Source organism: Eulemur rufifrons, chromosome 29, assembly GCF_041146395.1.
Source record: "Eulemur rufifrons isolate Redbay chromosome 29, OSU_ERuf_1, whole genome shotgun sequence".
Classification (NCBI taxonomy): domain Eukaryota; kingdom Metazoa; phylum Chordata; class Mammalia; order Primates; family Lemuridae; genus Eulemur; species Eulemur rufifrons.
The window spans coordinates 70,023,726-70,037,541 of record NC_091011.1 but is presented as its reverse complement, the minus strand read 5'-3'; the positions used below and the strand labels follow the sequence as shown (position 1 = coordinate 70,037,541).

Genomic DNA, 13,816 nt, shown 5'->3' with positions numbered 1-13,816 from the left:
CTGGTCTTGTAATTACCAAAGTCATATTAATAATAATAAATAATGTTGTCAATATAAAAAATAAAATGTTTTGATTATGTTCTACAGAATATTTATGTGTAATGTAAAGAAATCCAAGAAAATATATTATATAAAAATTATTTATAAGAGTGAATCAGCTATATTATTTTTGTTATGCCGTTTTAGTTCTTTCTTTTATAGACCCTCAAAAAGTATTGCTGCTTATATATTTATTCCTAATTTTCAGGGCTATACATTTTAAAAACATAGTTAGCATTTAAAATATTCTGGTAAAGTTTAAATTACTTCTTAAAAACCATAATCCATTAAAACCATATGCAATTTATGACAGAAGCATAGATGGTAGATTTGAGAGAAACTAGATGTTATAGTTTGTTTATTGTCATAATTCAATAGTTGAATGAACTCTGATTTGACAAATGATGCTTCACATTGTTTGGTTTCTATTTTGTAGGTCCCAGCACACCTGGAAAGTCCTGCAAGGCCTCAGCTACAGAAAGCCCAGAGACAGCAAGTAAATTCTTTCATGACGCTTGACCACCAGATCATCAGCCAGACTCTTAAACGATCACAACCTCCAAGCAGTGCAGTCCTGGTACAGCATGGACACACAACTCTGGACAGTGATGCTGGCCCCACAGGAAACCCACTCACCAAGTTACTAACTCTTGGGAAAGAAGATGACAGTGCAGAATGGCATGTATGTCTAATGGCTGGTTATGAAAATATATCATTGGTTTTTGAAAAAAAAACACTGTTAAAGAAATTGAAGTCAACATTTTTACAGTAGACATTCTACTTGCAAATTCATTTAACAAAAGGAATGTGTTTTTTAAAATTATTATTAACTATATACAAAATTATTATGCATAATAAATTATGATAATTTTAATACTCATTTCAATTATGTATCAATGTGAGTCAAAGTAGGCACTAAGCAATATGTGTTTAGAAGATTTAGCTCTAATTGTAAAAGTTTTCTGATAACTTTAGCTGAAATATGTCTCAATAATTGTATCATCTTAAATATGCACTTAAGCAAAATAGACAGAAGTTGTTTAAACAGCAGTAAATTTGTGCTATAGAAGTGTTTATTAGAATAAGACTAATAATCTTACTGCACTTAATATTTTATGGAATTATGTCCAATTTTGTTTTCTACTTTTGATTTATATAGATTCATTTCTATTTTCAACAAATATTTGCCCACCCTTTACTGAATGACAGGAATTTAGAAATGCTGAGGATACAAAATAAATAAGAGTGTCTAGATTCATGTAGTTTACATTTATTTTGACTTGCTTGTGTGAATCTTCAAAAAATATTGAAGAATAATACAACTAGAAAACAACTGGAACTGATAAAAAGACTTCCTTTAATATCTCAATTTAGAAAAACTACATTAATAACAGAGCTTTCTTTTCTTTTCTTTTTCATTTTTTTTTTCCCATTAGATTTGTTAGAGCCATGGTCCTGTGATCTCCCAGGTTTAATGTCCTAATCTATGTTCTTGGTGATTATTGCTGATTTCAGGTGGATACTTTCAGCTATTCAGTCTATAGCTTCCAGGCATGAAAGGGTAATGCTTAGAATTCCATTATTTGAATTTCAAATAATAGAAGATTTTATTTTATTTTTTTAAATAAATTTTTAAATCTTTTAATCTGGAAAAGAATAAAGGATAAGGATCTGGTATATTGTTAATGAAATATAAAACAACCACAAAATATGACTTGCTGAAATCCAAAACTGACTGTAAATCTCTACATGTATATTTACTTAAACTTTTCAATAGTGGATATATTAAAATTTTTCCAAAAAATATCATAGAACCAGGTTCTCTATTCACTCTAAGAAGATTGTAAAAATATATGTAGGTTGAAAATTATCTGTATAGTAAATATTAGAACTACACACAAGACAATTTATCTTATAACCTCCTCTTTCAAAGTTCATTTCCTTATGTGGAAGATTGATTTCTAAAGGAAAAAAAAAAAATCACAAAGGATATGAATGTGCCAGTCAATTCTAGGTAAAACCTAGAAAATAATATTACATACCTTATGAAATATGTTTTCTAAAAAATGAGAATGGATAAGCAACATGTATCAGACTTCTGCGGTTTTCTTAGTACATTTTTTATTACTTAGGCACACATCTTACCTTTGCTTTGTTTACCTAAAGGAAATTTGCATGTTCTTAGTGGTTCCTTAGGTGGTCTCAGTCAGAGTCCTATGGCTGGGAAGGATTGAAAGTCCCAAGAGGTGCAGTGGCCTAGGGGCAATGTGAACAATGGCTGCAGACAATTTTTAAAAAATTTTTAAATCACTGTACTTTAAACTATGTATATAAAAGTCTCTTCCAAACATTATTAATGTCCATTTAATCATAGTTTTATTCAGTCTGTAATAGTTTTAATCAGAATATGGTCTGTTTGAATTTGACTTATCATGGATACATTTTCACATACTACCATCATTCACAGACTTGCTATCCTTAATAGCTAGGATATATCTTGTGCTGTTGCAATTTCCTAATGTTTTTTGATTGGTGCCAGGAGTCTATGTCTCCATGCAGAAAGTGTGCAGTCTTTGGACACAGATAATATAGTAGAGATAGTATGGTGTGGTCTCTGTCCTTAACCTCTCTCACCTGCATTTTACACCTTGAAGAGTTGTTTTGATGCTTGGATTTTAAAAGTTCCTAACACAATGGCAGAATGGGAGCTCAGAAGATAGTGGCTGTTGCCATCTTTTGGTGTTTCTTTCTTCTAAGTCTTGTCTTCCTGTGGCGTCAGAGAGAGTTTCATTAATTCAAAGAAGACCCCAGAAATCATAGCTATCACAAGATACCTCTGTGAGATAATTCTTAGATTCAGGATTTAGTGATTGGAATTAGAAATAATTTGAAGATTAAAGGTCTATGAGACAAAGAAATATAAGATCAAAAGAAGCATTGTATAGCATGCATTTTTCCGAGATAAAATCCAAATTTGTACCCATAGCACATAGGACCCTTCTACACTTAACCCTTGCACCTGACCCAGACTTATCACTCGGCACCCCCATGGAACTCTGTGCATCAGACATAGAGATTCACTAGTGGTTCTCATGGTGGCCTGATTCTTCTTCTTATATACCTTATTTACCTCCTACTCATTCAATCTCCACCATTTGTCTGGATAATTCCAACTCACCCTTCAAAATTCATTTCAAGTTTCATTGTTTGTTTCTTTATTCAAAGGAATCGTCATTGCCACATGCTCAAGGAACTAACTACATACGATGTATGATCTGTACTGTCTAGGAACTTCAAGTTGGGGGAAAGAGAAAAAATATTAACAAATAATTGTATTATGTAGAAAGATTGGTGGGGGCTGGCGTGACATAATCAGTGTTGATTCTATGTTACTTTCTCAATTATCTAGGGGAATAACTTTGGAGGCAGGAAGGGAGACTAGTTACGAATCTATTTCTATTGTGCAGTGAGAGATAATGAAGCTCTCCATTAAAATATGTTAGAGCTGAAGTATATGTGAGATCACCATGTGGAAATGTTGATGACAGCTAGATACCCAAATCTACCTTGAGGAGGAAGAATTTGGACTGGAGGAAGAGATTTGAGAGTTATCTTCATGTAGATGGCACTTCAAATCTTGGATGAGAAAGAGATTCCCTGGAGAACTTGAATGCAGTAAGGAGAGTGGTAACTAAAGATGGGATTCAGGAAATAGTCAACATTTAAGGGATGGTTAGAAGAGAGGACCCAAAAAAGTAAAGTAAAAAGATAACATGGGGAGTACAATGTCATTGAAGCCGAAGAAGGAGTTAGTTTAAAGAAGGAGGGAATGATCCACACATCCAAAGTAACAGATGAGTCCAGTAAAATAAGAACCGATAAATATCTGTTAATGTTAAATTTAGCAGCCAATGAAAATACAAAAAAAGGAGTGTCAGTAAGAGGGTGGGCACAAGGTATTCCACCTTGAATTCAGAGTTAATAGAAGGTAGAGAGTTTGACCATCTGGGATGTTTGGGATGGTTGGGCAGAAAGATAATAGGGCAAAGGCATAAAAAGTCATAAAATAAAAATTGTTCAGATGATCTACCACAGGGTCTAGATTAAATCTAAAAGAAAGGCTGCATTTGATGAATAAGATAGTGGGTTTAATTCAGAAATGGAACAGTTTAGATTATGACAAGACACAAGGAATGGCCTTGAGAATAGGTAAAGAGAAGTCTAAATTTAGGTTTATGTGAACTATCAGATTTTGAGAGTGGTGAGCTAACATATTCAACATATTCAACTACAGTGTTGATCTGTTTTTCCTAGCATTCTGACAGTTGTTGCTATATATATATTTTTAGGTGCATATGTATTCATGATCACTTGATATTATTTTTCCTTTACATTTTTACCTTGAATTTTATATTGCTTGCTATTAAAATCACTATTGTAGCTTTCCTTTGGTCATATTTTTGGTACTTTTTTCAATTTGTGTCAGCTTTATCTATTATTTTAAATGTGTCTCTTATAGATAAAATGTTACAATACTTTTAAAAAATCTAATTCAAGAGTTCGAGAGAGAATTTCTTGGTCAGTATATTAACTCAGTTGTATTCATGTATTCCTTTACTATTAGGATTAATGGTTATCTTTGTTCATGTTTTTATGTTGCTATGCTTTCTTTAGTTACTATCTTTTTTATATCCTTTATTGAAGTTTGTCTTTTTCTCTTTTATCCAGTTTGTTACTTCTAATATTTTAACACATTTCTATTATTAATTACTTACTTAAAATGTTACTCCTAATATTTTAAGTCATATAGTTACTTTTTTCTATATCATTATCCTTATTTAGCAATATCTATTTCATACCCATAAGTAAAAATCTACCTTAGTGTGGTCTTATTTCCTTCTTGTTCTCACATATCTTTCTGTACTGATATTTATGGAATTCATGGATATATACACACATGTGTGTACACATATCAACAGAAATACATATGTAAATATTATGCATGTATGTGTGTATATATATTTATTATTTAGACCACAAAATTTAACTGTTATTCACTCATTCTTTTATTTGTATTAATTTCATGGTTTTATTTATCTTCTGACTAGAGTACTTCCTGAAAGACTGTTTTTCAAAGATCTTTTTGCTGTAAAACTTCTGAGATTTTATGCTTAAGAAAATTTTCATTTCACCCACACATTTATAGGATACTTTGTTGGCTATAAGTGTCTAGGTTCAAAGTTCCTTATGTTTAATACTTCAAATATCATCCCATTGTCTTCTTGCTCTCAGTGTCGTTGAAAAGTTTGATTCTCGTTCTTTAACCTTTGTCATTCTTTAAACCTGCTTCTTTAAACCTTTATTTTTAAATTTCTGAAATTTTATAAATATTTTCTATTGTCCCTAACCTTATACTTTCCATGCCTATTATGTCCATTTTGATTTTTGTAAAGCAACTTAATTTTTCTTTCTATGTTATTATCTTAATATTTTGAGGATGTTTATTTTGCTGATTTGTAATGCTTGCTTTGTCTGATCTATTAATTCTGTTTCATCTCATGTTTCTTGTCCTTTTTGAAACAGCCACTTGATTCCTAGGTTTTTAATTATGGAGATTCCTGGAACTGTGGGACAAGATTTTTGGAAGCATCTTAGATCTAATATCAATTAAGATAATGGAGAAACTAAAGTCTTCTATAAATCAGGGGAAAAGATAGTCACATAGGCAGATGACAGAAATAAGGAATAGTGGTGTTAAAGGCAAAAGCAGAGCCTCCAAAGGAGGGCAAACTTTCACATGTAACAAAGAAAAGCTTTCTGGAATAAGAGAAACCTAAGCATATTTATAGTCGAAAGAGAAGAATTAAATATGGAAGAGAGTGGGACATTCTTCTTTCCTCAGGTCTTTTCACACCTGTTCAGTACAAATTTCTTGTCCATTTAATTGTGGAATATGAGTAAAGTATGAAAAAAAATTGAATCTGATAACAAACAAGAATTTACTTCAGAGATTGGACTAAACAAAAGAAACAAAACATACACATCTATCTGTTATACTAGATCATTTAAAGATCTCTCCATGTTCATGGAATAACATCCAAAGTCCTGACCATGACTAGAGCTACACTCTCTAATATGGTACCCACTAGCCACATGTGGCTACTTAAATTTAATTTTAAATTAGCTCAAATTCAATAACATTTTAAAAAATTAAATGAAATAAAAATTTCAGTTTCTCAGTTACACTGTCCACATTTCATGTGCTCAGTGGTCATATGTGGTTGGCTGCTACTATATTGGACAGTGCAGATATAGGGCATTCCCATAATTGCAGAAATTTTCTATTGGAACCCACAGACCTTCAGAATTCTGCAACGTCAGTTCCTTGACTACTTTTGGACGTCATCTCGAACCCCTCTTAACTTTGTTCACTCTGCTCCATTCCCATTGGCCCTCTCACTCTTTCTCAAACATGTTGAGCTTGTTTCTACCTTAAGTTTTTGCATTCTCACTTCCTTTCCAAGAACCACCCTTATTCTTGTCTCTGTCAAAATATCAGTAAATCCTTCTCTGACCACTTCCTCAAGTAACATCTACTCCCATAAAACTCTGTGTCCTACCTGCTTTAGTTTCTTCAGTCCATTGTTTGTTATCAAGCTGTTTATGGTCTGTTTCCTTAAGAATGTTGGCTCCATAAGGGCAGGAACTTCATACTGTTAGCTATGATAGCTCCAGTTCTTATCATAAGAGCCTGCAATAAACATTACTTAATAAATGTTTGTTAAAGTAATATATGAATAGTGTTCCAAATGTTTGTCATATTGCCCAGCTAAAGTACAGAAAGGGAGGAAGTCTATCTTAGAAAGGAGTTGAGAAAGGGAATAGAAAGCTGTTTGGGGTTAGTACTATAGAGCTAGATTTCCAGGATATCAGTCCTCCCCATGCCACCCCCTAACTATTAATATATAATCTGGGACAAGCTATTGAACTTCTTTTTTCCCTCAGTTTCCTCATCCATATAATGGAGGTGATAACAGTACTCATTTCATAGGTTTATTGTGAAGATTAAATGACCTGATACACTTAAAGCACTTAGAAGTGCTGACACATGTCATGTACTACATATGTGATTTTTATTGTTACTATTTAAGATGTCTATGATTATCTTTGTTGTTATTGCTTTTGCTATTAGTATTATTATTGGTCATTAAAGAAGATGGCATTATATGTTTCCATGTATTATATTAATATATCTAATTTGACCATGGATATTTGGATATTCACCTGTAAGATGCAATCAAACATTTTAATAGAAAAATAAAGTTTGTAGGAAGTCATCTCTGTACATGATAAGTATATGGGCTCTGCCTGGCTCTAGGTACTTCCTGATAACCACTCTTTAAGTAGGTAATGATTTTCAAGGGACCATCCCAAGGTGCTTTGCCCAGTTGTCATCTGTCAGCCTGTGGAATCAAATGCAAGGAAAAGCAATAGATCAAAGAGTGTCAGGATTACCTCATTTTCAGTTCTAAAATATTCTGAGTTGTGATATGCATATAACCTCAATTTAAATTGTCTAAGAAACTTTTAAAGATTACTAGAATTTTTCTCTCTGATTCAAAGTGAAGCACAACTTTATTACTATGTACAATATTCTAAATATATTATATTTTGCTAGATGGAGGACGTTATTGAGGATATAATCGGTATGGAATCAAGTTTTAAAGAGGAAGGAACAGACTCTCCTCTGCTAATGCAAAGAACAGTAAGTGTTTCCAGACCAAAGGAAGTCACTGAAACTGAAATAAATAGCTTCTGATGATAAAAAATAAAATAAAACTTGTTTGATTAGTAAATGATGTTCTGCACTGTTGAAACAGACAAGATAAAAGATGAATATTAGGAAATATTTTTTGGTACAGAAAAAAGATTACATAATGTTATTTAGGAAAATTATAGATCTTGTACTATTATCTCTCTCTGTATCTATCTAATCTCTATATACATGCATCTAATTATATTTCTTTTTTTTTTTTTTTTATTTTTTTTTTTATATATATATTTTTTTTCAATTTAGTTTTACAGAATCAAAGAGTCTAACAGTATATCTTGTTAGATACAGTATGTCCTCATAATGTATACATTATTTCTTGTACAATGATATGAAATAATATGGGAAATATTCATGATAAATTATTAAGTGAACAGTGCAAGTTAAAAACAATAGTTTCATATTTTTTTCCCCACCCCCCCTTTCCCGAGTCAGCACCTTCAAGTGTTACCACTCCCCAAACGGTGTGCAATGCACTCGTTGTGTAGGCATACCCCCATCCCCTCCCCCACCCCCCACCTCAGTCTGATGTCCAATTGGTGTCATTCCCAGATTTGTATTTAGGTGATGATCAGGGAAACCAATTTTCTGGTGAGTACATGTGATGCTTGTTTTTCCATTCTTGGGATACTTCACTTAATATAATGGGTTCCAACTCTCTCCAGGAGAACCATAGAGATGTCGTATCTTCATCATTCCTTATAGCTGAGTAATATTCCATGGTATACATATACCACAGCTTACTAATCCAATCATGTATTGATGGGCATTTGGGTTGTTTCCACATCTTTGCTATTGTGAATTGTGCTGCTATAAACATTTGGGTACACGTGCCTTTGTTATAGAATGACCTTTTTTCCTTTGGGTATATGCCCAGTAATGGGATTGCTGGGTCAAATGGCAGGTCTACTTGAATCTGTTTAAGATACCTCCATAATGCTTTCCACAGGGGTTGCACTAGTTTGCAGTCCCACCAGCAGTGTATTAGTGTTCCTGTCTCTCCACACCCACGCCAACATGTGTTGTTTTGGGTTTTTTTGATAAAGGCCATTCTCACTGGGGTTAAGTGATATCTCATTGTGGTTTTGATTTGCATTTCCCTGATGATTAGAGATGTTGAACACTTTTTCATATGTTTGTTAGCCATTTTTATATCTTCTTTTGAAAAATTTCTATTCATGTCCTTTGCCCACTTTTTGATATGGTTGCTTGATTTTTTCTTGCTGATTTTCCTGAGTTCTAAATAGATTCTTGTTATCAGTCCTTTATCTGATGTGTAGTATGCAAAAATTTTTTCCCATTCTGTAGGTGATCTGTTTATTCTCTGGACTGTTTCTTTGGCTGTGCAGAAGCTTTTTAGTTTAATCATGTCCCATTCATTTATTTTTGTTGCTGCTGTGATTGCCTTGGGGGTCTTCTTCATAAATTCTCTGCCTAGGCCAATGTCTGTAAGAGTCTTTCCTACATTTTCTTCTAGAATTCTGATTGTATCACGCCTAAGGTTTAAGTCTGTTATCCACCGTGATTTGATTTTTGTGAGAGGTGAAAGCTGTGGGTCCTGTTTCAGTCTTCTACAGGTGGCTAACCAATTCTCCCAGCACCATTTGTTGAATAGGGATTCTTGTCCCCGGAGTATATTTTTTCCCGCTTTGTCAAAAATTAGGTGACTATATGAGGATGGTTCTATATTTGGATTTTCTGTTGTGTTCCACTGGTCTGTGTCCCTGCACTTGTGCCAATACCAGGCTGTTTTAAGAACCACGGCCTTGTAGTATAGTTTGAGGTCTGGCAAATTAATACCTCCCATTTTGTTTTTATTGCTTAAAATTGCTTTTGCTATACGGGGTCTTCTTTGATTCCATACAAAGTGTATAATTATTTTCTCTATGTCTGTAAAGAATGATGTTGGTAATTTAATAGGGATTGCATTGAATTTGTAGATCACTTTGGGTAGTATAGACATTTTAACAATGTTGATTCTTCCGATCCACGAGCATGGTATATTTTTCCATCTATTTGCAAGTTCTGCTATTTCTTTTCTCAGTGTTTCATAGTTTTCCTTATAGAGGTCCTTTACCTCTTTAGTTAGATATATACCTAGATATTTTATTTTCTTTGTTGCTATTTTGAAGGGTATTGAGTCTTTAATTTGGTTTTCCGATTGACTGTTATTGGCATATATAAATGCCTCTGATTTGTGTATATTAATTTTGTAGCCTGAGACTTTGCTGTATTCGTTAATCAATTCCAGGAGTCTCTTGGTTGAATCCTGGGGGTTTTCCAGATATAACATCATATCATCAGCAAAAAGTGAGAGTTTGATCTCTTCCTTCCCTATTTGGACTCCCTTGATTTTGCTCTCTTGCCTGATAGCTCTCGCAAGGACTTCCAATACTATGTTGAAAAGTAATGGAGACAATGGGCAGCCCTGTCTGGTTCCAGTTCTAAGTGGGAGTGCTTTCAGTTTTTCCCCATTCAGTATGATGTTGGCTGTGGGTTTGTCATATATGGCTTGTATCATTTTTAGGTAGGTTCCATCAATGCCTATTTTGTTAAGCGTTTTTATCATAAAAGGGTGTTGAATTTTGTCAAATGCTTTTTCTGCATCTAATGAGAGTATCATATGATTTTTGTTTTTGCTTCTATTTATGTGGTGAATTACATTTATAGATTTACGTATGTTGAACCACCCCTGCATCTCGGGGATGAAGCCCACTTGGTCGTGGTGGATTACTTTTTTGATAAGTACTTGGATTCGATTTGCTAGTATTTTATTGAAAATTTTTGCATCTATATTCATGAGGGAAATTGGTCTGTAGTTCTCTATTTTTGTTGAGTCCTTTCCAGGCTTTGGTATTAATGTTATATTGGCTTGGTAGAACGTGTTGGGGAGAACTCCATCCTTCTCAATATTGGAGAATAGTTTATGTAGGATGGGCACCAGTTCTTCTTTGTATGTATGGTAAAATTCAGGTGTGAACCCATCTGGACCAGGGCTTTTCTTTTTGGGAAGGTTTTTTATTGCTGTTTCGATTTCAGTTCTTGATATTGGTCTGTTCAGGTACTCTATTTCTTCCTGGTTGAGCCTGGGAAGACTATGTGTCTCTAAAAATTTGTCCATTTCCTCCACGTTCTCCAGTTTGTGTGCATAAAGATTTTTGTAGAATTCATAGATGATATCTTGTATCTCTGTAGCATCGGTTGTGATTTCTCCTTTCATGTTCCTAATGGAGGTTATTAGAGATTTTACTTTTGTGCTCTTGGTTAGTCTAGCCAGAGGTGTGTCTATTTTGTTTATCTTTTCAAAGAACCAACTTTTTGTTTTATTAATTTCCCTTATAGTTTCTTTGTTGTCCTTTTCATTTAGTTCTGATTTGATCTTAGTAATTTCTCGCCTTCTGCTGGGTTTGGGATCGTTCTGTTCTTCTTTCTCCAGCTCTTTGAGTCTATTCGTTAGGTTGTCTATTTGCATGTTTTCTGTCTTTTTGATATAGGCATTTATGGATATGAATTTTCCTCTCAGGACTGCTTTAGCTGCATCCCATAGATTTTGATAAGTTGTATCTCCATTGTCATTTAATTCAAAGAAATTTTTGATTTCCATCTTGATTTCTTCTTTTATAGAATAATTATTCAGGAGAAGGTTATTTAGCTTCCATGACTTTGAGTAAGAGTGAGGGTTTCTGTTTGTGATCATTGTTACTTTTATTCCGCTGTGATCTGAGAAGATGCATGGTATAATTTCTATTTTTTTGAATTTTTGAAGACATGATTTATGTCCTAGGACATGGTCAATCTTAGAGAATGTCCCGTGAGCTGATGAGAAGAATGTATATTCTGTGGACTTTGGGTAGAATGTCCTATAGATGTCAGCCATGCCCATTTGTTCTAGCATTCTATTTAGGTCCATTATGTCTTTGTTTATTTTCTGTTTAGAGGATCTGTCCTGTACTGTCAGTGGGGTGTTAAAGTCTCCAGCTATTACAGTATTATTATCTATCATCTGGTTCAGATCTAGTAGGGTTTGCTTTATGAATCTAGGTGCACCTAGGTTGGGTGCATATATATTGAGTATAGTCATGGCTTCTTGTTGAATTGTGCCCTTGACCAGTATGTAGTAGCCATTTTTGTCTTTTATTATTTTTGTTGGTTTGAAAGCTAAGTTATTGGAAATTAAGATTGCCACACCAGCTTTCTTTTCGTTACCGTTTGCTTGAAATACCGATTTCCATCCTTTTACTTTCAGTCTAAATGCATCTTTGCTCGTTAGGTGGGTTTCTTGGAGACAGCAGATACTTGGCTTGTGCTTTTTTATCCATTGGGACAGTCTATGTCTCTTGAGCGGGGAATTCAAGCCATTCACATTTATTGAGAAAACTGATAAGTGAGACGGTTTTTTGTTCAGCTTGTTGGGTAGAACTTCATTGCAATGTTTTCTCTCCTGAGCCATTGTGGTATCTGGAATTTGATCTTTAGCTCTTGAGTAGTTTTACATTCGTGGATCTTTCTTGTGCTGGTCCGTGTGTAACTCTCTTTTGAGTACTTCTTGCAGGGCTGGTCTTGTCTTGGTGAATTCCCTCAACCTTTGTTTATCTGAGAATGTCTTGATTTCTCCTTCGTATAGAAAACTTAGCTTAGCTGGGTACAAGATTCTAGGCTGGGCATTATTCTGTTTCAGAAGCGTGAAAATGGGGCCCCAACCTCTTCTTGCTTGTAAGGTTTCAGCTGAGAAATCTGGCGTAATTCTGATGGGTTTTCCTTTGTAAGTTACCTGTTTCTTTCTCCTTACAGCTCGGAGAAGGGACTCTTTAGTGGATATTTTGGTCAGCCTGATGACTACGTGGCGTGGTGTTTTCCTATTTGCTATGAATCTCCCAGGGGTCCTTTGAGCTTCTTGAATCTGTATGTCTAGAGTATTGGCAAGGCCTGGAAAATTTTCCTCGATTATGTCTTCAAATAGCTTGTCCAACCCTTGCTTATTGTCTTCTTCACCCTCAGGGATGCCAATAACTCTCAAGTTAGGTTTCTTCACATAATCCCACATTTCTTGAAGACTCAGATCATTTCTCTTACTTTTTTGATCTATCTCTGTGACTGACTTATTTAGTTGAAAGGAGTTATCTTCAATTTCTGAAATTCTTTCCTCTGTTTGATCTACCCTGCTTTTGAGACTTTCCACAGTGTTTTGTAGCTCTCTGAGTGAATTCTTCATTTCTAGGAGTTCAGTTTGGTTTTTCTTCAATATTTCAATTTCTTTAGTGAATTTTTCCTCCAAATCCTGAATTTTTTTTGCATTTTCCTTGTGTTGTCTGTCCATTGATTCTTGTATATTATTTAGCTTGTTTATGATCCATAATTGGAATTCTTCCTGTGACATGTTGGTGTTTTGAGTCTGGTTTGTGTCAAATGGTTGAGAGCCGGTATTTCTCTTTGGGGGTGAGCTTTCTGTTTGATTCTTTGTGCTTCCTGTGTTTTTTCGCTGGGCCCTTCCCATCTAGCTTAATCGTTGGATCTTTACTTATAGATTTAGTCTGGTTAACAGCACTCTCTGTGCTCTATTCTTAGGCTGTGGAGTAGTCTAGGTATATTGCTTCCTTTGGCAAGAGGGGAAGACTGTTGTGAATTGTTTAGAAATTTTTCTATTTCAGTTGGGGGACTGCTTCTGATGGGTCCAATCCTAGAGGATTGGAGTGATCCAAGACTGCTTTGGTGAGTTAGGACACTGTGTTGTAGTCTTTCAGAGGGCAGGCAGGGTCCACACTAGTAGTGGGCCAAAATTCTCTTTGTTTGTTTGTTTCCCTTTGGTTCTTCCTCTATAGGGGTGGTTTCTGTCTCTATCTGCAGGAAAAATACTAGTTGTGGGGAGTGGATGGTGCCCTCGCTCGCTCAGCGCCCCATTTGCCGCAACTCCCACAGGCAAAAGTCTGCCTTGGCCCAATGTCCCCA

At 34.6% G+C, this 13,816-nt stretch overlaps 1 protein-coding gene across 1 annotated transcript in view; it reads left to right on the top strand.

Moving 5' to 3' along the window:
- Window positions 1-547: 547 nt before the first annotated feature.
- TFEC (transcription factor EC) overlaps window positions 548-13,816 on the top strand; it is a 53,067-nt gene continuing 39,798 nt past the window's right edge. The window contains exons 1-2 of the mRNA XM_069461652.1: window positions 548-721; window positions 7,718-7,804. Of these exons, the coding sequence (XP_069317753.1) occupies window positions 548-721; window positions 7,718-7,804 (261 nt within the window). The remainder of the gene's footprint in view (window positions 722-7,717; window positions 7,805-13,816) is intronic.